Source organism: Bos grunniens, chromosome 17, assembly GCF_055505025.1.
Source record: "Bos grunniens cultivar Pamir isolate PY7600 chromosome 17, Bosgru_T2T1.0, whole genome shotgun sequence".
NCBI lineage: Eukaryota > Metazoa > Chordata > Mammalia > Artiodactyla > Bovidae > Bos > Bos grunniens.
In genome coordinates, this window is record NC_141181.1 from 4436801 (window position 1) to 4460487 (window position 23687).

The 23687-nt window shown below is 37.5% G+C and overlaps 1 protein-coding gene across 1 annotated transcript in view; it reads right to left on the reverse strand.

Moving 5' to 3' along the window:
* The window catches only part of MND1 (meiotic nuclear divisions 1), a 114993-nt gene that overhangs the window by 40435 nt on the left and 50871 nt on the right, over window positions 1-23687 (reverse strand). The window contains exons 6-7 of the mRNA XM_086345901.1: window positions 14650-14724; window positions 11595-11709 (exon numbers count right to left, since the gene is read on the reverse strand). Of these exons, the coding sequence (XP_086202027.1) occupies window positions 11595-11709; window positions 14650-14724 (190 nt within the window). The remainder of the gene's footprint in view (window positions 1-11594; window positions 11710-14649; window positions 14725-23687) is intronic.

Genomic DNA, 23687 nt, shown 5'->3' on the forward strand with positions numbered 1-23687 from the left:
AATCAACAACAATTTCTGCAAAAAAGAAATTGGAATTTTGAAAATTTGAGTTAATCTTTAGATTGACTGGAGGAGTATTTCCACCCTAAAAGTACAGATCTTTAACTTCATTAAAAGTTTAGTTTTCAGTACACATCTTGTACTTCTTCAATTAATTTTACTCTTAAGCATTTTATTCATTTTGATGCTATTATAAGTGGAATTTTTTCTCAATTTCATTTTCAGGCTGTATATTGAGGGTTTATAAAATACAAGTATTTTTTACACATTGATTTTCTATTTAGCCATCAGCTGAACTCACTTGTGAACTCTAATAGTTGTATTCTGTTGTTGTTTCATGGATTGTTTAGGGCTAAGATCATGTCAACTGCAAACAGTTTTGCTTTTTTCTTTTTAATACGGATGCTTTTTATTTCCCTTTCTTGCCTGGTCGCCCTGGCTTGCATTTCCAGTACAATAATGAATAGATGTGGTAAGACTGGACATCCTTGGAGAAAGCATAGTCTTTCACCACTCGTTATGTTAGGCTGTGCATTTTTTACAGACACCCTTTTATTAGATTGAGGAAGTTCACTTCTATTCCCAGTTTGAGTGTTTTTATCATGAAAGGGTGTTGGATTTTATCAAATACTTTGTCTATTGACACAATCTTGTGGAGTTCCCCCACCTTCATTCTACCAATATGTTGCATTAGATTGATTTTTGTATGTTGGGTCAACTTTTCATTCCTGACAAATGTTACTTAATCAGGGTGTATAATCTTTTTTTACGTACTGCTGGATTTGATTTACTAGTACTTTGTCAAGAATTTTTACATTTGTAAATGATACTTAACTACAGTTTTTTTTTTTTCCCTTATGATGTCTTTGGTTTGGGTATCAGAGTAACATTGATGTCAAAGAATAAGTTAGGAAGTGTTTTCTCTTTTCTAGGTTTTTTCTTTTTTTTTTCATTGAAGAGTTCCTTCTTTAAACTGATAGAATTCACCAGTATAGACTTAGTTTTTCATTGTAAGAACTTATTAATCCCCAGATCAATCTCTTAACATGTTACACATCTATTTGTTGTTGTTCAGTTGCTCAGTCGGATCTCTTTTGTGACCCCATGGACTGTAGCCCACCAGGCTCCTCTGTCCATGGGATTTCTCAGGCAAGGATACTGGAGTGGGTTCCATCTCCTTTTCCAAGGGATCTTCCTGACCCAGGGATTGAACTCACATCTCTTGCATTGGCAGGCAGCCTCTTTATCACTGAGTCACTAGGCAAGCCCATACATCTATTTGCAGAGTTCATTTCTACTTGAGATGGTTTTGGTACTTTGTATCCTTTCAGAAACTTGTTCACTTCATACACCTTGTCAAATTTATTGACATACAAACATCACTCATGGTATTCCTTTACGATCCTTTTCATATCTATGAGGTCAATAACGATCTTTCTCTTTCATTCCCGATTTTAGTAATTTAAATCTTCCTTCTTTCTTGAACAGCCAAAGGTTTGTCAAGTTTGTTGATCTGATAAAAGGACCACCTTTTGGCTTCACTGACTTTCTTGTTTTTTTGATTCTTCATTTCTCTTATTGCTGTTCTAGTCATTTTATTTCCTTCATTTGCTTGGGTTCAATTTGCTCTTCTTTTTCTAGAATAAGATAGAAGGCTAGGCTTTTGAGAGCTGTCCCTATTTTTAACACAATCATTACAATATTAATATAAGTTTTCCACTGAACAATGCCTTCATTGCATCCAGTAAGGTTTTTTTATGTTTTCATTTTCACTATTTCCCAGTATTTCCCAATTTCCCTTGTGATTTTCTTTGAGCCATCCCTCTTATGAGTGTGTTGATTTATTTCAACATATTTGTGAATTTCTCAAATTTCCTTCTGTTAATTATCTTTTACATTCCACTATTATCAGAAAGCATACTTTGTATTATCAACCCATTTAAATTTATTGAGATGTAAGCTTAACATATGATCTATCTTTAAGAATATTTCATGTGTACTTGAGAAGAATAAAGCTTCCCTGTTGGCTCAACTGGTGAAGAATCCACCTGCCAAGGCAGGAGATGCAAGAGACCCGGGTTCGATCCCTGGGTCTTCCCTGGGAAGATCCCCTGGGGAAGGAAATGGCAGCCACTCCAGTATTCTTGCTTGGGAAATCTCATGGACAGAGGAGCCTGGTGGGCTACAGTCCATGGGGTCCACACAGTCCATCGGGTCGCAGAGAGTGAGACACAACTGAGCGACTAGGCACATGAGAAGCATAAGTCTTCTGGTGTTGCGGAGTGTCCCACAGAGATGCAGTTGGTCTGCAGCTTTAGCCTTCTAATTTCTTGCTTAAGTTCCATCTTTTTGTTCCATTCTTTATTCAAAATGGAGAACTGAAATTTTGAACTATTATTGTTGAATTGTCTATCCCCTCAATAATTTGGGGTTTTAAGTATTTCAGTTCTCTATTGTTTGCTGTATATGTGTTTATAATTGTCATATCATCTTGAAGAGTTGACCCCTTTATCATTATAAACTGTACTTGTCTCCAGCAACAATTTTTGTTTTAAAGTCTATTTTCTCTGGTATTGGTTTAGCCACTCTAGCTTGCTTTTGGTTACTGTTTTCATGTAATATCTTTTTCCAGCTTTTACTTTTACCATATTTGTGTCTTTGAGTCAAATGTGAGTCTTTTGTAGACAGTAGTTTGTGTGTTTTCAATCTATCATTTCTGCCTTTGAATGAGAGATTTTAATCTACTTACATTTAATGTAATTACTGATAAAGTAGGATTTTGAGTGAACTCCTTGGTGATGGACAGGGAGGCCTGGCGTGCTGCAATTCACAGGTTGGAAAGAGTCAGACACGACTGAGCGACTGAACTGAACTGAAGGATTTTCATTCGCCAATTGCTATTTATTTTCTCTAAGTCATATAAATTTTTCTTCCTCAGTTCCTCCACAATTGCTTCATTTTATGTTAAATGGTAATTTTTAGTATATCATTTTAATTCCTTTATTTCTTTTACCAAATATTTTTGGGTTATTTTCTTAGTGATTGCCCTAGGGATGACTATTAACATTTTAATTAGAATTACTACCAGTGTCAATAGTATACAAAAGTTTCGCTCCTATATAGCTCCATTTTCTCCCCACTTTTATGCTGTTACTGTCACAAAATGTATTTTATACATTGCATGTCCTAAAACATCTTCATCATTATTGCTTTATGCAGCTATAATTTAAATTGGATAGGAGAATGTAAGAGATACGAACAAAAATACACAATACTGTCCTTTAGATTTACTCATATAAATCTCCTTTTTTCTTCATGTTGATCAAGTTACTGTCTACTATTCTTTCACTCCAACCAAAAGGAATTCTATATTTTTTTTAGTGACAAACTCTTTCAATTATTTACCTGAGAATATCTTAGCCTGGTTTTCATTTTTGAAGAAAAATATTTCCAGATATAGAATTCTTGGTTGACAGCTTTTCATCATTTTGAATATGTCATTTTAATATCTCTGGCATCTATGGCTTCTAAGAATCTGATTGAAGATCCATTAAATATGTTGAGTTACTTTTTTTATTGCTTTCAATTGACAATTTGACCATTATGAGTTTATGTATGGATCTCTTTGAGGCTGTCCTAACTGGAGTTTGTTAAGCCTTTTCAAAGTGTAAATTAAAGTTTTTCATCAGATTTGGGACATTTTCAGCTTTTATTCCCTTGGCAGCTTTCTCTCTGATCTCCTTCTGGGACAGCCATTATGGGAATCTTGGCATTTCTGATACCATACCATAGGTTTGTGAGACTCTGTTAATGTTTTTTCATTCTTTCTAATATCTGTTTCTCAGATTGGATTATATCAACAGAACTATCTTCAAGTTGCTGAAGATAACTTTCTTTTGCCTGCTCAAATCTGCTGTTAATCCTTCCAGTGAATGTTTCAGCTACTTACTATAGTTTTCAGCTCCAGAATTTCTACTTGGTTCCTTCTTTATTCTACCTCTTTATTTATATTCTCTACAGTAAATGCCTTTCATATGAACCTTCCAACATGCAAACATGTGTTCACATGTCCACTCATGTAAGTCAGTTCACGTGCACAGCGCAGAATGTCACGTGCACGCATCCTCTACAAGTGGCTGTGTTTCTGTGTACTTTACTGTACAGTAGTGTATGGAGTACAGTAGAACAAGATCTTTATTTCAAGTCCAGGATGTCCAAGAGCAAGCACAAAAGCAGTGGTAATGCAGCTGGTGCTGCTAAGAAGCCCCAGGTGATAATGATGGAAACAAAAGTGAAAATAATCGAGAGTGGAGCGAGGCAAAAAAATGGAACAGGGGGTCCAGAGAAAGAACAGAGACAGACAAGGACTAGCTGAGGAAATTTTCGATGCAGGAAATGGCAAGGTAGAAGGATACACAGAAGCTGCAGCAGCTCTTCAGACGCAACCCAACGCTGCCACGTCATCATCTATGATGAGAAAACAAGAACTGCTACCCAGGCATCACTGGGTCTTTTTTCAAGGTAGATAGAACTGAAGCTAGCAAGGAACCAGAACCTGTGCCATCATCAGGCATGAGCGAAACTGCAGCTTGCCCTCCATCTCCTACTGCTGACAATACTTCAACTCTACCATCTCCCACCTTCTCTCCAGTCGGTAACTTGTCTTGCCTGTTCACTAGATGCCAGTTCCTAATATGTCAGCTGTGTACTACACTATTGTACTTTTCAAGGTACTGTATAGTTAAGATTAAAAATGTTTTATTTTTTGTGTTTTTTTAAATGTATTATTTGTGTGAAAAGTATTATAGCCTATTACAGTATATAGTATAGTACTATATAGCCAATTGTGTTGCTTGGTACCTAGACTAACTGTTGGACTTACGAATGCGCTCTTGGAATGGAACTCATTTGTATGTAGGGGATTACTGTATTTGATGAGATATCATTTACAGATTTTCCTTTAGTTCAGTTCAGTTGCTCAGTCATGTCCGACTCTTTGTGACCCCATGGACTGCAGCACGTCAGGCTTCCCTGTCCATTATCAACTCCCGGAGCTTGCTCAAACTTGTGCCCATTGAGTCGGTGATACCATCCAATCATCTCATCCTCTGTTGTCCCCTTCTCCTCCCATCTTCAATCTTTCCCAGGATCAGGGTCTTTTCAAATGAGTCAGTTCTTCACATCAGGTAGCCAAAGTACGAGAGTTTCAACTTCAGCATCAGTCCTTCCCATGAATATTCAGGACTGATTTCCTTTAGGATGGACTGGTTGGATCTCCTTGCAGTCCAAGGGACTCTCAAGAGTCTTCTCCAACACCACACTTTAAAAGCATCAATTCTTTTGCACTCAGTGTTCTTTATAGTCCAACTCTCATATCCATACGTGACTACTGGAAAAACCATAGCTTTGACTAGACAGGACTTTGTTGGCCAAGTATTGTCTCTGCTTTTTAATATGCTGTCTAGGTTGATCAGAGCTTTTCTTCAAAGGAGCAACCGTCTTTTAGTTTCATGACTGCAGTCACCATCTGCAGTGATTTTGGAGCCCCCCAAATAAAATGTCACTGTTTCCATTGTTTCCCCATCTATTTGCCATGAAGTGAGGGGACCAGATGCCATGATCTCAGTTTTCTGAATGTTGAGTTATAAGCCACCTTTTTCACTCTCCTCTTTTCCACTTTCATCAAGAGGTTCTTTAGTTCTTCTTCACTTTCTGTCATAAGGGTGGTGTCATCTGCATATCTGAGGTTATTGATATTTCTCCCAGCAATCTTGATTGCAGCTTATGTGGCATTTCTCATGATGTACTCTGCTTTAGACACATCATTTTTTATTTTAAAAAAATGTATTTCTTTTTGGTTGCACTGGGTCTTCATTGCTGCGTGAGGGCTTTCTCTAGCTGCAGCACACAGGGGCTCCTCTTTGCTGCAGTGGTGCTGCACTTCAAAGTGCGCTTCACTGTGGTGGTCTCTCTCACTGCAGAGCACAGGCTCTAGGCACATGGGCTTCAGCAGTGCCTAGTGGGCTTGCAGGCTTAGTTGCTCCACAACATGTGGACTCTTCCTGGACTGGGGATTGAACCGGTGTCCCCGGCATTGGCAGGTGGATTTGTATCTACTGTACCACCAGGGAAGTCCAACATATTTTTCTTTAGCTCTTTTAACATATTTAAACAGCTGATTTAAAGTTCAAAATCATGCATGAGGTATATTTTCTTATTTCTTTGCATATCTTGCAATTTTTTCAGTGGAAACTGGACATTTACAATAATATAATGCTTCAACTTTGGAAATCTGATTCTTCCCACGTTCCCAGGGTTGTTGTTGCGGCTACTAGTTATTGTTTAGCTAGTGATTTCTCTGAACTAATTCTGTTAAGTCTGTATTTTTTGTTATATATGGCTACTGAAGTCTCCAGTCAGTTTGCTTACTGGTCAGCCAGTGACTGAATAGGGACTTCCTTAAACACCTGGACTAAATCTTCACATCTCTGCTGAGAGGCTGCATGTGTGTGTTTGAGCATGTTCCAACAATATTCAGTTAGGTGATTTACAATTCTGCTCTAGCCTCCACCTCTACACAGAGCGTCAAGGTCAGCAGGCAGTGGGAGGCTAGGACCGCTTCAGGTCTTCTATGAGAATGAGCATAGCCCAACGTGTGTATGGGCATTTAGATTTCTAGGAATATGTTGATTTCAAGGTATCTAAGAACATCTCTTTTGGCTTCTCCTTTAAAATTTTTTGGTTAGCCCACTGTTTTCGTTAACTTATTCATCACCCAAGAGAGCTGTGACATTAAAATTCTTGCCTGTAACAGTTTTAGACAAACACTTCTGAGGGATGCTCCCCTGTTAGTGACGGGCATATTCCAGGTCAGGTCAAAAAAAGGCAGTACTTTCTATTGGTAGCTTGTAGGGGAGCATCAAAGATGGCAAATAATGACAACAGTTCTTTGGCATGAGGGTCTTAAAGAGCTCCAGGTCCATTCTACTCCCTCTGATACTAACAATGCAGGGCTGATATTTCTCAAGGTTACTGTTGAGCTGGAGAGCAGGAGATGAGAGTAGGGCAAGTTGAAACCACAAAGTTTGCTCTTCTTACAGAGATTTGGCCATTTTTCTTGACTAGGTAAGTCTTTGGTTAGTTTCTAGAGTTCTGGAAAAGCTGTAATAATTTTTCCAGTTTTCATGGAAGGGTACATTTTCAAAGGTCCTTACTCCACCATTTTCATTGTCATCTGGGCATTTATTTCTAAGAAAAATCTCTTAAGTACTTATAAGATTTACTTTCCAAAACTTTTACTGTGAGAATTCATTTTTACTACAATTTATTTTATCTGTTCTCACTTTAATTCAATTAGCATGATGAAATATAAATATTTCCTACAGGGATTACTGAGAAATAAAAGATAATACATAGCTGTATCTACATGGACATATGGGTTATAGCTATTACCCGCAGAAAAACTGTTTCAAAATAAGCCATTATAAACTTAGAGACAAGCCTGATTGTTATAATTTGGGTGCTATAGCCATGCTATTAAGAACAAAATCCTATTAAAATCAATTTGTGAAACTCATAATCCTTTAATCTGTTCTGCAATAATATGATAGCCAAATCCTGGGAAGTACCTCATTACCAAAAAGCACATTTTAAAAACAATAATCTCACTGAGGAAAGAGGATTTCTGGTCAGTCAAGTTAAAGCCTAAAAATTCTCTAGATTTAGTGATAAGAAAATTACTGCCATTTACTACCTACATATTTAAATTTCTTGAATCTTTGGGTTTACAGTTTTAATCAAATTTGAAAAAAATTTCGCTTTTATTTCCTCAGATACTTTTCTGAACTGAAACATCCCTACCATGCCCCCATCCCCAATATACACTCCTTCTGGGACTCCAATTACACATATATTAGGGTCACTGAAGTTGTCTTATGTTTCACAGATGCTATTTTCATTAAAAAATTTTCTTTTCCTCTGAGTTTCATTTTGGATCATATTCATTGCCATAGTCTTTAAATACACTAATCCTGCAAGTTTAATCTGCTATTAATCCAATCCAGTGCATTCTTCTTTTCAGACACTGTAGTGTTCATTTCCAGAAGTTTGACTTGGATCTTTTTTATGTCTTCAATGCTTCTACTTACCTTTTGAACATATAGAATACATTTAGAATCCGCCTGCAATGCAGGAGACTTGGGTTCAATCCCTGGGTTGGGAAGATCCCCTGGAGAAGAGAAAGGCTATCCACTTCAGTATTCTGGCCTGGAGAATTCCATGGACTGTATAGTCCATGAGGTTGCAAAGAGTCAGACACAACTGAGCAACTTTCATTTACATTTATGGTCTTCTAATTCCATTATCTGTGTCAATTCTGGATCAGTTTTGATTGAAGGAGTATTCTCACTAATGAACATATTTTTCCTATTTCTTTGTATATGCCTGGTAATCTTTCATTGTATGCTAGACATTATGAATTTTACACGGCTAGGTGCTGGGTATTTTTGTGTATTACTGAACTTTGTCTGGAATGCATTTAAGTTATTTTGCAATAATTTGATGCTTTCAAGACTTGCTCTTACGGTTTGTGAGTTGGGTTGAGAGTAGAGTTCAGTCCATCTTGGATACTCTACTCAGTGCCTCGTGAATTACAAATGCTTCTAATCCGGCTGGTGAGAACAGACACTATTCCTGGTCCTCTCGGACTGCCTGGCACTGGTTTCCTCCTGGCCCTCTGCGATCGTTCTTTCCTCAGCTTTGGGTAGTCTCCTCATAAGCGTGCACAGAATAGCTGAGAGGAGCTCTCTCCAGACACCAGGGCTCTCTGTCTGTGTCACTCTCTGCTCTCCAGGATGCTGTCCTGTGAGCTCTATCCACGCTGGTCTCCCTGACTCAGTTTCATCCTGACTCAGGAAGTCTGCAGGGCTCTTCCAAAGTTCTCCTTCCTTGTGCTGCAGCCAGGAAACTCCCTCAAAAAAAATTAGTTGGGATAATTGTAAGGCTTACTTTGTCTGTTTCCTTTTTCTAGGAATCACTTTTCTTTGCCATCTAATTTCAAGTATCTTGGAAACCATTATTTCGCATTTTTTTGTTTTTATGTGTGCATGAATTCAGTACATTACTACTTTATCTTGGCTGAAAGCCAAAGTGCCACATTTGAATAAACTTTTGTGAGCTGTTCTGAATTTTAAAAGCAGAGGACTAGGCATTTCTCTATAAAAGTATGAACTAAAGTTAGTCTAAAAATTCTTTCTATAGGTATATAGGTCCTGATAGCTTTTTTTTTTTTCATTCTGATTGTAGTTCTATAGTTTCCTATAGTATAGGAAAAAATACTCTACCTCACATCTACAATACATTTTTGAAATAATGTAATTATCCTAGATATCTACTGTCTATTTAATATGCAGTTTTCTATAATTATATATTTTATAAAAATAGATGATTTTTTTAATGGAATGAAAAAGTAATAGCACAAAGCCAGGAAAGACTCTTATCCTCTCATTCTATTACGGTAAAAAAATGTACAATGTGAAAATGTCAAAAGTTCATATATGTGTAATAGATTCGTGATTATAAATTCTATAGGACCCAAATACAGATTCACCTTATATGGTTGCAACTATGCTGGACTCAACTCAACTCTCCAGAAAATCCATCACCTTTAATATACCTGAAACTTCTCCCTTCAAGTTTTATCACCTTTCTAAGAAGCGATGCACTTGCCAAAATTGCTCTTTGGTTCAGAGGTACAAGGAATGTCAAATCTGAAGTTACATGCTCGAAATAAGTTTTCCCACTTTATGAATTAGTCTGGCACAAAATCCTTACTGATTTTCTGCACTATAAGATCTACTGGCTTAGGATCACCATCAGTGAGGGTCAGAGTGATTCTGAAAGCCTAAGTAAGAGTTTTTAGTCATTCCTGAGTGGACAGATACAATCTAACTGTGGAAAGGTCTGTAAAAATGGGAGGTTACAAGTGCAGGTGGTATTAGTCACAGTCATCTGCCCAGGGAAAGAGCTGTGGCAAGACAATGGGGACCACAAAGTGAAAAGCAGAAGCCGTGGCTGGGTGTGGCTACGAGCTGTGGGTCCCTAGACAGAAAAGAGAATGAGGCAGGTAAGCAAAGAGTTGACACTTCAAGAAAAAAGTCCAAGAATTAGACAAAACTAAAATCAGGAAGGTAGATCCAAGTGAAAGTAATAGGCGAAAGATCATATTTGGTTCCTGAAACAGAATTTTCATGATCAACTGCCAGACGGAATAGCCAGGCTGATTCTGAAAATAAGCCACCAGAAGTATTACAAATCTGGGTAAGAAAACTGCTCTTAAAAGTGCTCTTTGATGAGACACTGCTCTGGGTAGGATACACAATACTTGCTGTCCTCTCTAACAAGCAGTCTGTGTTTCCTCTTACAGGTGGCTCACAGCGAGGCCTCGCTTCCTAGTAGTGAACGCCTAGCCTGTCTCCTGCTGCTCTGATGTGCCTGTGTACACTGAGGCTCACTTGACATTAGTTAAAACTTTAATAAAACAGATTAGAGTGGTTAATTCTGAAGCAGATTTGGTTAGTATCAATAGTTTCATCTGTAGGAAGATGATACACGAAACGAAACCATGGCAGCATGAAAGAGTCAATGTTATCTCCTCAAATAATTAACAGAAAATGACTGGCAGAGGGTTCTTCTTTCAAAGTCTCCACTTAGCTTTGAAAATCACCCTGGGTAATCAGCTGAATCAGGGCTAATATATATTATCTAGGCTGTGTACTACATATATTTGAATGGCACCTCTTGGAGTTGTGCAAAGTGGAATCAATCTCTAAAATTAATTTAAACTTTAGATTACACTAACTGAACTGCTTAACATTTTAGTTATAAATAACACCATCAAACTTAACTGTAATCAAACTGTCCTCAGATTAATTTAAAAACACTAAATATTTTCAATTTTCTCTCAAAGCCTTCAATCACATACTATAATATCCATTTTTCTAAATGTTTCACTTGATAGTTTCCTAAATGCAAAGACAATCTAAGACAGAAAAACATGAAAAAAGTTATGCATATTTTTCTAAACAATTAAGTATAATATCTTTCATTTCCTCAAATATTCAAAATTCTATCTTTATATAAATGTACAAAAAAATATTGAAAATGAAGCTTTGGGGACTCTGGTTTAAAAGTAAGGAAAAACATCACTGGAACATTCAAATGGAAAATCAACACACGGATTAATTTTCTGCAACTTGTAAACTCAAATCTTTTGGTATTTTCCTATAACAGTGTATTTCTTTCTGGATACAAGGTACTTGAGGTCAACTTAGCCCCTTCTCTGACTCCTCAGTTTCCTAAGCTTACATTTTCTGTCTTTATCCTACCCCACCAGCTCTCCTTATTCTTGAAATGCTCAGTTTTGACTGTTCAGTGCTTTAACATTAAGACTCCTTAATGGAAATATTAATGCAATAGTAATAGCATTAAGGGCTTTATTTTCTCATATACATGGAGGATGGTTACAAGGCAACTAGAAGTATAAAGTATCTTTCATCAGCAAAGTTAAGAACTTTCAGGGAGTAACACAAACTTACGTATTTCTTCCACAACTTGTGGGTCACATTCTCTGTATTTTTCTACTTCAGCCTTTAGCTGTTCCCTTTGGTCTCGAAGTGAAGAAAGCTCTTTTGCTAGCATAGTTCGCTCTTCCTGCATTCAAAATAACGTTATGTCCAATAAGACAAACAAAATGCCATGTTGTAATATTATACATTTTACAAACATTTTTATCTTATTTCTCATAACTGATATTAATTGGGCTTTTGACAACATTAATATTAGTATATACACACACATACATATATTCACAGTATAAGAACAAACTCAATTCTCATTTTTCTCTGCAATCTCCAATTATCTTATGTATATGTTAACTGAATGGAAACTCAAAGATGATTGTTATTACATAATAGTTGCCATTTGTCATTACATGACAAATGGTAATTTTTTGGAGAGTTTCACAAGATTGTGTATATATATATACTCACACACACACACACACACTATATATATATGTATGTAAATTTTATGGCAACATCAGACAGTATAAAGTTTTCCTTAAAAAAAAAAGTGTTCTAGATAATTTTCTAGTCTTCAAGAATGATTAACTTTAAAAAATATTTAAAGATATCAGAAACAATAGAACTGTGACCTCCCATCACTTTCCTTTAAAGGTAAACCAAAATAAAACTTTGAAACAAAAAATTATCCAATAAACAGTATTTGAAATTTCTAGCCACAGTTTTCATTAACAGGTAGAAGTCACAGTGCTGTTGGTATTCAGTTTATGTGTGTGAAAAATAAGCCCAAACCAAAAGCAAACACTGGAAACGGTTATGATATAGAATTATAGGATAAGTGTTACTCGCTCAGTCGTGCCCGACTCTTTGCGACCCCATGTACTATAGCCGACCAGGCTCCTCCGTCCACGAGATTTTCAGGGCAAGGATACCGGAGTGGGTTGCCATTTCCTTCTCCAATTATAGGATAAGTTTGAGGCAAAACTAAATAGAGTTCAAGGTCTCTAATGGGACTCGTTTAAGGTTCCTTGCTAGCTTGTATTTTTGTACTTGTATTTTTCTACTTTTGCCTTCAGTTGCTCTCTTTGTCTCCTTTTCCTAGCATCGATGCAACAGAATCCATGTACAGAGCTCTGATGTAGCAGAGTCCAATAGAGCTCTGCAATAATAGAAATGTTCTAGATCTGTGTTCTCCAGTGCAGGAAACATTAACCACATGGGGCTACTAAGTACATGAAATGTGACTCTTATTACTGAGAAACCAAATTTAATTGTATTTAATTTTAACTGTTTAGCTGTTCAAAAGTAAACAGCTATATATGATTAAGGTAGGCTATATTAGCACAGTTCAGGAGTGATTTAAAATAACCACAAGATATGCTGATCATTATTTGCTATAAATGCCCAAATCATACATAATCCTCAATGAAAAATGAGAGGAGAAAAAGCTAAGGAAGCCAGGTGAAGCAACTGCTGAGTGTCTATGTGAATACAGGGACAGCTCTCCGGATATCCTGAACTGGGAGCCGTCCCAGACTGGTTATTAGCAACAAGACCTTTGCCACATCACTTAACCTTTTTGTGCTTTCAGTTCCTCAAATGTAAAAATGAAGACAGTAATAGAGGCCACCTCCTTGGACTACTGGCAAAATTCAATACAGAAAATGCCTTTGGAACAGCACCTGCCTGGCTCACAGTAAGCAGAATATATATGACAGCTATGTCTTTTTAACTGTCATTGTCAGCAGTATCATCATCACCAGGAATACTACCTAATAGGTAGAAAAAGCTTCCAGCTATTTCTGAAAACTCCTGACTAGCGAACTCAGGATGAACGTAAGGGTCCATCTTTCTGGGAGCCACTCTGAACTCTCATTACTACAATCTGATAGCTGTAGGCACCAACCAGGTTTGCCAGTGGTTTCCCCTAGTTTCAGTGGTTAAAGTAGACTGGGTAATCTCAGCAGCCTGACTATTATGGGCATGAGTATGTCACCGTTAGTTGAAGGTGCTTCTATAGGTTATTGCCAAATCAAAGGAAAAAAACCACGACTGAATTTTAAAAAGTGGCACTTGTTGCCAAATGAAGAAATAAAACTTTCAGGTTGTGTCCAGAACTCACCTTCCCTTAAATATTCTTTAGCAATTACCCTTCTCCAATTCCTATCCGTGGCTGTGCTGACTACTCACATGAAAGAATATACATAAAATAACTTTGAAAAGCATAAAGCCATGTAAATCTGTGATGTATTCTTCTGTACAATGTGACCAGTTTTTGAGTGTCTTTCACAACAAGTGGTACAGAGGCTGCTATGAAGGGCTTAGAGGTTCATGTTGATCTTCAACATTTTTTCAAGTCATAAGCTCAAACTTGAGATAATGATAAAACTAAAAAGTAAAGTGATTTTAAAAAACCCCTAATATAATACTTTATTTTTTTTAATTTAAATTTATTTATTTTAATTAGAGGCTAATTACTTTACAATATTGTATTGGTTTTGCCATACATCAACATGAAAAAAAACCCTAATATAATACTTTAGAGAACACTGTACTTTAAAAAATAAAACAGGTCAATATTCATTTAAATAATTTAAAAATATTACAAGACCAAAAGGACCCTATATTGACAGTTTTCAATTGGTTCTGTGCCAAGACTTAAAAATCCCAACTCTTAAAAATTTACATAAACATTTATACAGGGCTTACTTTGTGCCAGGCTCTCTTCTAAGTGCTTTGCAAATATTAGCTAGCTTAATCAAACAATAACTCAATGAAGCAGATTTTATTATTCCCCATTTTACAACTGAGAAAACGGAGCAGAGAGAGTTTAGGAGACGAAAACCCAGGCAGTCTGGCTCCGGGGTTTGTGTTTCTTTGCTACACTGCCGTATATAATACAATAATAAAAAATCTAGGTTCACAGTCAGCGGGTCAGGTCAAATGTTCACAGCCTTTGCTGGGACTTGCTTCTTTTCTAGTAGGAACAGCATCCTCCTCACAGGAAGCACTATTGCTTTCATTATGCTTAGAACCGACATTATTAAAGAACGTACAGATAGACACTTACCGTTTCATGTCTGCCAACTTTAGCTTTCTCGATGCTTTTCTGTAGGTTTGCATACTTTTGGTTTCCCTCAGATAACTATAAAATTGAAACAAAGAAAATGGCTTGCTAAGATCAACTGGCTTAACATAAAGTTTATGAATCAAAAAGACAAAATAAGATTTGCCTTCAGCCCAAGTCAGCATAACAAAAAATGTCAAAGACTACTTGGGAACTGACTTCTCTAACTTGAAGAAAAGCAAGTACTATGAATCACTAGGGCAGACTGAAAAAGTTTAAAATATTTCTTCTTATCCTATACAAAAAAAATGAATATGTTATCAATCTTTTCAGTCTTCATTCATCAGATTCCCTGCCTCCATCACAAACAACCTGAAGTATATTAAAATTTTAATTTGAAAGTTCAAAAAAATCTTGTTTTATATAAATTCTCTCTTCAAATTTCATTTCACTTCAGACTAAAGTCTTTTTGAAACACTCTGTTTCTTATAGACTGGTAGTACTGTGACCTGTTTCACTAATAGAGAGTCAAAAATGAAACTATTCTTAATTATTCTTCTTAAATAAGGTACTTTATGAGGAATTATACACTAAGTTCTTAGACAAGAAAAATCTATCAGACAAACGTACTGCCAATTTGGGCTTCCCCAGTAGCTCAGTTGGTGAAGAATCACCTGCAATGCAGGAGACCCTGGTTTGATCCCTGGGTCAGGAAGATCCCCTGGAGAAGGGATAGGCTACACACTCCAGTATTCATGGGCTTCCTTGGTGGCTCAGATGGTAAAGAATCCATCTGCAATGCGGGAGACCTGGGTTCAATCCCTGGGTTGGGAAGATCCCCAGGACGAAGGTATGGCAACCCACTCCAGTACTCTTGCATAGAGAATTCCCATTGACAGAGGAGCCTGGCAGGCTATGGTCCATGGAGTCACAAAGAGCTGAACATGACTAAGCACAGCACAGCATTGCCAATATTACACGTTTTAGATATCTTAAAAGTAACCAGTTTAAACATACAAGCTTAGAAAGTAGTAAGTTATATTGAAAATGGATTAAATAACACAAGCCTAAAGAGACCTTAGACACAGAATATTCATTAGCATGTGGTTGAGCCCACACCAAAAGGGATTGGTTAATTTCAGAACATTGCTTCCCGTCTCAATTTTATTAATCTCACCTGGGCCCCAAACTAAATAAATAATCACGGGAAATTCTCTACCACATCTTTTGCTGTAAACTAGTTAGAAATCTTAGACTCATTGATTGGGTGAAAGTGAAAGTTGCTCAGTTGTGTCTGACTCTTTGCGACCCCCTGGACTCTACAGTCCATGGAATTCTCTAGGCCAGAATACTGGAGTGGGTAGCCTTTCCCTTCTCCAGGGGATCTTCCCAACCCAGGGATCGAACTCTGGTCTCCCACACTGCAGGCCGATTCTTTACCAGCTGAGCCACAAGGGAAGCCCCTTGGGTAAGGGCTTTCTTAAAATATATTCTACTCTTCATTCACTCTTAAGTTATAAACATTTGGAAAATAATTAACAAACGGAAGAGTAATTTCTTTTGGCTGATTGTAAAAAAACTGATCTTTCACAATATGACTTCGTTATATGTAGAGAGGGTGAATTATACTTAGATACCCTTTTTTGCTTAAAAATCACAAACAGTATCTTCAAAAAGTTGGTAGCTTTACCCTGACTTTAAGAAATCTTCCACTTCTCAATATGTACAAAGGGAATATTGTTAGTATTCATTTGGCTGTCTAGTCCCTGATTCTAATCCACAGCACGAGCAAGATCCATCTGTGATGACAAGAGGACATCACCACCAAACCAGTTATACCTCTTCTAGAGAGAGTAATTATCTTCCTAAGTTGAAATACAAAAATCTGCTGTAGAGTTAAGAGCCAAAATAAGCTTTAAAGCCCTAAATTTAGCAAGACCTTGTTCTTTAAAACAAGAGTTCTCATTTATAAAATAACACCATGTTTAAAATGTTAATATTCCACCCTGAAGGACCCACCTGAAATAATTTAGTAAATGCATGTAATATATAAATTTAGGAGTATTTTCCAATGAAAAAATACATGCAGGTATTAGCACAACATTTTTATATTACAAATGTTTAAAAACTAACCAGATAGGTAGATGTTACTCCCTAAATGAAGAACTACATAAAAATAAGCCAATAATTAATGGACATATTAATATATGTCCATTAATTATATTCATTATAATTAATGAATTATATATGTTCATTAATTAATTATATTAATGAAATGTCTCCCAGATATTGTATGTCTGCTTGTAATTATTTACAATTTAAAAGCTTTTGAAAGAGAGCTAATTCAGGAATTTCTTAACTCTGAAAATAATCTTACGTATTTTAGATGTGATTTCATGATTTGTCACTTTAACTATCTCTGTTAAATGATGGTATCAAATGAGAAGCTTCTGCTAATTATCCTAAGCACTGAAACAGTTTGGTTCAACTTAGTAGGGAAGGAATCTTGGCTCTATGTTTATTTCCTAAAATCTCAATTGCTCGAAACAATGAAAGCAACTTCTGTGTGGCAGCCCATGCTATCCGTTTCTCATCTACACACCTCTTAGAAGCAATATTGCCATAGTTCCTAACACATACCTTGGAATTAAACCAAATCTAGGGCTTCAGTGATTAAGAGCCAAGATTTCAGCCACTGTAGATATTATCTAAACCAGTAGTCCTAAACTTGAGTGCACATCAGGGTCACCCAAAGGACGTGTTAAAGCCCAGGCTGCTGGGCGCCCCCTCTCGCTTTGAACAGAAGAGGTCTAGGGCAGAGCCTAACAATGTGCATTTCTAACATGCTCCCAGGTGATGGGATGCTGACGCTTCAGATTAGGGGCATCACACTTTTGAGAACTACTAACTACTACAGAAATCTGTTGTTTTTTTTTTTTTGCAGTAACAAACCCAACTAAAATATACAAGATATTAATATATGGGAGAATATTACCTAGTTCATCAGCAACAATGATTTAATGCTAAGCACTGTAGTCTGAACCAGAAACAAAGTATCTCAGTATTTGTCACTGAGAGAAACACAAAAGTCTACATTCACAAAATTAGAAAAAGAAGTGCTATTCTATAATGAGAAAAAATATTCACCACAGGACTCCTTTAAAGAGCAAACTCTCTTGACATATTTCTGTAACATAAAACAAGAACTAACTACATACTATAACAACCTACTTCCAACTCTCACTAAAGCAAATAACTTCTAAAACCGAAGTAACTCAGAAAAAACAGCAGCAGCAGCAACAACAAAAATGACTTATAATTAGTAAGAACAGGATTTCATCTTTAGACTTGAGGAAGGATCTGACAATGCTTCTCTTTAACGCATTCCAGTCCACCTATACAGACTCTGAGGCTTCAGAGACATAATGCCAATGTTTTCTAAAGGGCTAATTCACTGCCTGGAGGAACAGAAAGATTGATTCAAGCTGGCTGCATTGGAATTCTGATTTGCTCCTTTTTAGAAATAAAATTTCAAAGCTTTTGAAAGGAATACAGAAGCCCTCATAGGTGGGAAAGATTGTCAAAGGAGGTTGGGGAAAAAAGGTAACAGTAAAAGAAACCAGGTAAGTCTACTGCTTTATCAAAACTCATGCACAATATGGTATGGAAAAAAGAGGTTCTATGTCTTGTTTCTCCTCAAAAAAAAAAAAAAGAGCGCCAGTATAATTTAAGATTTTATATATTTAAAAAGTCTCATTAGTGTATCTGGGGCTCCTCAGGTGGTGTCGGTGGTAAAGAACCCGCCTGCCAATGCAGGAGATGTAAGAGACTCAGGTTCAATCCTTGGGTTGGACAGATGCCCTGGAGGAGGGCATGGGAACCCACTCCAGTATCCTTGGCTGGAGAATCCGAGAAGCCTTGCCAGGCTACAGTAAATACAGTTGCAGAGCCAGATACGACTGAAGCGACTTAGCACACACACATATGGTGTATCTACAATTTTAAAATTAAGATGATATTCCATTTAGGAATCAATCATAACAAAATAATGAGTACTATAAAAATGAATTTATATATAAAGAAGGGGGTTATGTAATTGTCTTAACAATAGAGAAATGTTAAATTGCCATTTCATGGTATTGATGTGTCACAATTATGTAGCCAAAGTAAACATTTTAGAAGAACTTTTAATGACACCAATATAGAGTTTTAAAAAAGCTGGAAACAAAACTGTCAATACATTTGAGAGACTGTGTGCTGCGCTTAGTCGCTCAGTCAGGTCGGACTCTGTGACCCCATGGACTAGCCTGCCAGGCACCTCTGTCCTTGGGGATTCTCCAGGTAAGAATACCGGAGTGAGTTGCCATGATCTTCTCAACCCAGGGATCGAACGCAGGTCTCCCACATCGCAGGCAGATTCTTTACTGTCTGAGACACCAGGGAAGCCCTTTGAGAGACTATGTATGATCCAAAAACCAACCCCCCAGAATAAAAACCTGTAAGAAAATGCACAAAACTTGAAAATGTTATCTTTGTACTGTGAAACATAAAATTTCCTATATTGTGATCATATTTATTATTTTAGAAATCCTTTTCCTGGGTAAGGGGGTAGGAGAAGAAAGGAATAGGTGAGGGAGATTAAGAGGTACAAACTTCCAGCTGCAAAATAAATGACTCACGGGTATGAAATGTACAGTGTGTGGAATGCAGTCAGTCACTGTACTACGTCTGTAAGGTGACATATCCTGACTATACTTACCATGGTGATCAGTTTGAAATGTACAGAAACATAGAATCACAATGTTGTGTAACAGGAACCAACAAAGGATCAGTTCAGTTCAGTCGATCAGTCCTGTCCAACTCTGCGACCCCATGAATCACAGCACGCCAGGCCTCCCTGTCCATCACCAACTCCCAGAGTTCACTCAGACTCACGTCCATCGAGTCAGTGATGCCATCCAGCCATCTCATCCTCTGTCGTCCCCTTCTCCTCCTGCCCCCAATCCCTCCCAGCATCAGAGTCTTTTCCAGTGAGTCAACTCTTCACATGAGGTGGCCAAAGTACTGGAGTTTCAGCTTTAGCATCATTCCTTCCAAAGAAATCCCAGGGCTGATCTCCTTCAGAATGGACTGGTTGGATCTCCTTGCAGTCCAAGGGACTCTCAAGAGTCTTCTCCAACACCACAGTTCAAAAGCATCAATTCTTCAGCACTCAGCCTTCTTCACAATCCAACTCTCACATCCATACATGACCACAGAAAAACCATAGCCTTGACTAGACGGACCTTTGTTGGGAAAGTAATATCTCTGCTTTTGAATATGCTATCTAGGTTGGTCATAACTTTCCTTCCAAGGAGTAAGCGTCTTTTAATTTCATGGCTGCAGTCACCATCTGCAGTGATTTTGGAGCCCCCCCCCCAAAAAAAGGTCTGACACTGTTTCCACTGTTTCCCCATCTATTTGCCATGAAGTGATGGGATCAGATGCCATGATCTTCGTTTTCTGAATGTTGAGCTTTAGGCCAACTTTTTCACTTTCCACTTTCACTTTCATCAAGAGGCTTTTTAGTTCCTTTTCACTTTCTGCCATAAGGGTGGTGTCATCTGCATATCTGAGGTTATTGATATTTCTCCTGGCAATCTTGATTCCAGCTTGTGTTTCTTCCAGTCCAGCATTTCTCAACAAACTATAGTGACTCATAGAAAAAGACCAAATTTGTGGTTACCAGAGACGGGGGTATGTGGGGGGAATTGGATGAGGGCAGTCAAAAGGTACACACTTTTAAAAAAATTAATTCATTTATTTTAATTGGAGACTAATTACTTTACAATATTGTGGTGGTTTTTGCCTTACATGTACATGAATCAGCCACGGGTGCACCTGTCTCCCCATCCTGAACCCCCCAGTCTGTTCCCTACGTCTGAAAAGATACACACTTCTAGTTATTATTTGTACCAGGGATATAATGCACAACATGATAAATACAATTAGCAATGTGTATGTTACATATGAAAGTTAAGACAGTAAATCCTAGGAATCCTCATCCAAAAAAATTTTTTTTCTATTTCTTTGGTATCTATAGGAGACGATGAATATTCACTAAATTTATTGTGGTAATCACTGCATGATGTATGTTAATCAAATCATTATGCTGTACACTTTAAATTTATATAGTTATGCCAACCATATCTCAATAAAACTAAAAGAAAAATTACTTTCCTATTATAAGCAATATATGAATATATTTTCAAGATATTAAAATGAGTTTTTTTTAAAAAAAGACTCAAACATCGTAGTACTCAACGAAGTCAATAGGCTGCTTCTTACAAAACTTTAATCATATGATCCAGCAACAGCATTCCTTGAGATTTACCCAAGAATTTCATTCCTTTTAAAGACTAAATAAATATTCCACTTTTGTACATAACACATTTTGTTTATCGATTCACCTGGTGATTAACCTTTGGGTTGTTTCCACCTTTTCACTACTGTGAATAACACTGCTCTGAACACTGTTACACCCGAGACCTCTTCCTGTTTTTAGTTCTTTGGGGGTATACACTTTGAAGTGGAACTGCTGGGTTATATGGTAATTCTGTTTAACTTTCTGGGGAAATACCATACTGTTTTCCATGACGACTTCACCATTTTACATTCCCATCAGCAATGCACAAGGTTCAATTTCTCAACACTTAGCATTTTTTCTTTTTCATCACAGCTATCCTAATGGGTGTGACATGAATGCTGAACGTTTGTTCATTTGTCCTTCACCAACTGTATAAAACAAGTTTACTCTCTGTGGGTTTCCCCAAAATGGATACTGGCAATAGCTTAAAAGAATGATAATCTGATGGCTGAAAAATGACATTCCATTATTGTTTAAATTTGTATGTCTTTGATTTTCAAGATTTAGCATCTCTTCATATGTCTAGTCGGAGAAGGCAATGGTACCCCACTCTAGTACTCTTGCCTGGAAAATCCCATGGATGGAGGAGCCTGGTAGGCTGTAATCCATGGGGTCGCTAAGAGTCGGACACGACTGAGCGACTTCTTTTCACTTTCAGGCATTGGAGAAGGAAATGGCAACCCACTCCAGTGTTCTTGCCTGGAGAATCCCAAGGACGGGGGAGCCTGGTGGGCTTCCGTCTCTGGGGTCACACAGAGTTGGACACGACTGAAGCGACTTAGCAGCACATGTCTAGTGATTATGTAAATGTATTTCTTCACTGACTTCGTTAATACTGTCCTACGACCATTATTTCATTGCATTGTTTACCCTTTTCTCATGTATTTTTAGGGACTGTCTATATGTAGAAGATGGTAATTACTTGGTTAGAAATGTTTAACTTTTAATGTTATGTTCCAATATGCAAATTTTAATTATTTGTGCAAATGCATCAACTTTTTGGCTTTTAGATTCTGCGTCTTGCTTTGAAAAGCCTCTCAAACTAATACTGTACAGATACTTTCCTCCTATTATTATATTCTTTTGATCTTTCACTCTTTAAAAGGCCTCTGGTTTATTCTGGAAAAGGGCTTGGGTATGGCTCTAACTTTAATTCATTTCAATGGATACCCAATTATTCCTACACCTTACTGAACAGTCTGGCCTTTTCCCTCAGAATTGATAAAGATGTATTGCATCTTTATCATCAAGTAGACAGGTATACAAAAGCCTGCTTATAGCTTCTTTGTATGGCTATACTTCTCTGTCTATTCTTACACAAGTAATAAGTTTTAAAAAATATTTATTTGGCTGTGTCAAGGCTTAGTGGCGGCACACGAGATCTTTTGTTAGGCTGGTTAGGCTCTCCAGTTGTGGTGCAAGGACTCAAAAGTTGCAGCATGCACAGGCTTGGTTTCTCCACGGCTTGTGGGATCTTAGTTTCCTGACCAGGGATGGGACCCTCATCCCCCACCGTGAGATGGACTCTTAACCACTGGACCACCAGGGAAGTCTTGCAAGTTTTAGTTACTACAGTATTATATACTGATATCTTATAGGGAAAATCCTACCCCATGTTCTTCCTTTCTAAAATACTTTCTTGGTCCTTCTTCTTAGTATTTACTTACGTATTTATTTGGCTGTGCCAGGTCTTGGCTGCGGCACGCAGGATTCTAGTCTTCATCGCGGCATAAGGGATCTTTTTAGTTGTGCAAACTCTCAGTTGTGCGTGTGGGCTATAGTTCTCTGAGCAGGGAGTGAACCGGGCCCCCTGTATTGGGAGCGTGGAGCCCCAGCCACTGGACCACCAGGGGAGTCCCTCTCAGTCCTTCTTGCAGTTTCTTTACTATATGAATATGAGAATTAGCCATAAAAATCTAGTAGGATTCTGGCTTCTGTAACATATAAATGATATATAATAAATTGACATTTTTATAGCTGAGTTTAGTCATTCATGAATATGCTGCTCCTTTAGTCAAGAGTTCTTTCGTGTCCTTCAGTAGAGTTCTGCAAACTTCACGACTGTCTTGCCCATTTCTGGTTAGGGTTTAATACTGGTTTTGGTGCTGAGGGACAGGCAATTACCCTAGGCCTGAGCCTACCATTGTAAGCAATGTTCTTTGCCACCGTGGTTGATTTCAAGTGTTAAATTTGGATAAGATCAGAGTCTTGTTCAATGACTGTGGGGAACAATTTTCTCCTGCCCTCTGGATTGTAATCCGCATAGCTACAAGGAAGCAAACGGTCCACATTACTGCTGGCAGCCCTCTTGTAACCATGAAGAAAGCCAGCGTGAGGAAAAAGGCATTATACAAGAGGCCAAACCAAGAGAAACAGAGTCAGACTCCAGGGAAGTACGTTTACGTATGCTCTACCTTTGAAATATTTTAATTTAAATGAGACATAGCATCAAAAGTGCCATTACTGCTCATACCAAGTCAACCCGGGATTTCTACCTTCACTACAGTACACATTTTAACTATTACAGTAGATAGTGCTTTAACAATAGCCTGTTTCATATAGTGCTGACCAGCTATGACAGCTGTGAAATATTTTGGAAGACATCAAACGTCAACATTCTTATTCCTCTGTGCTG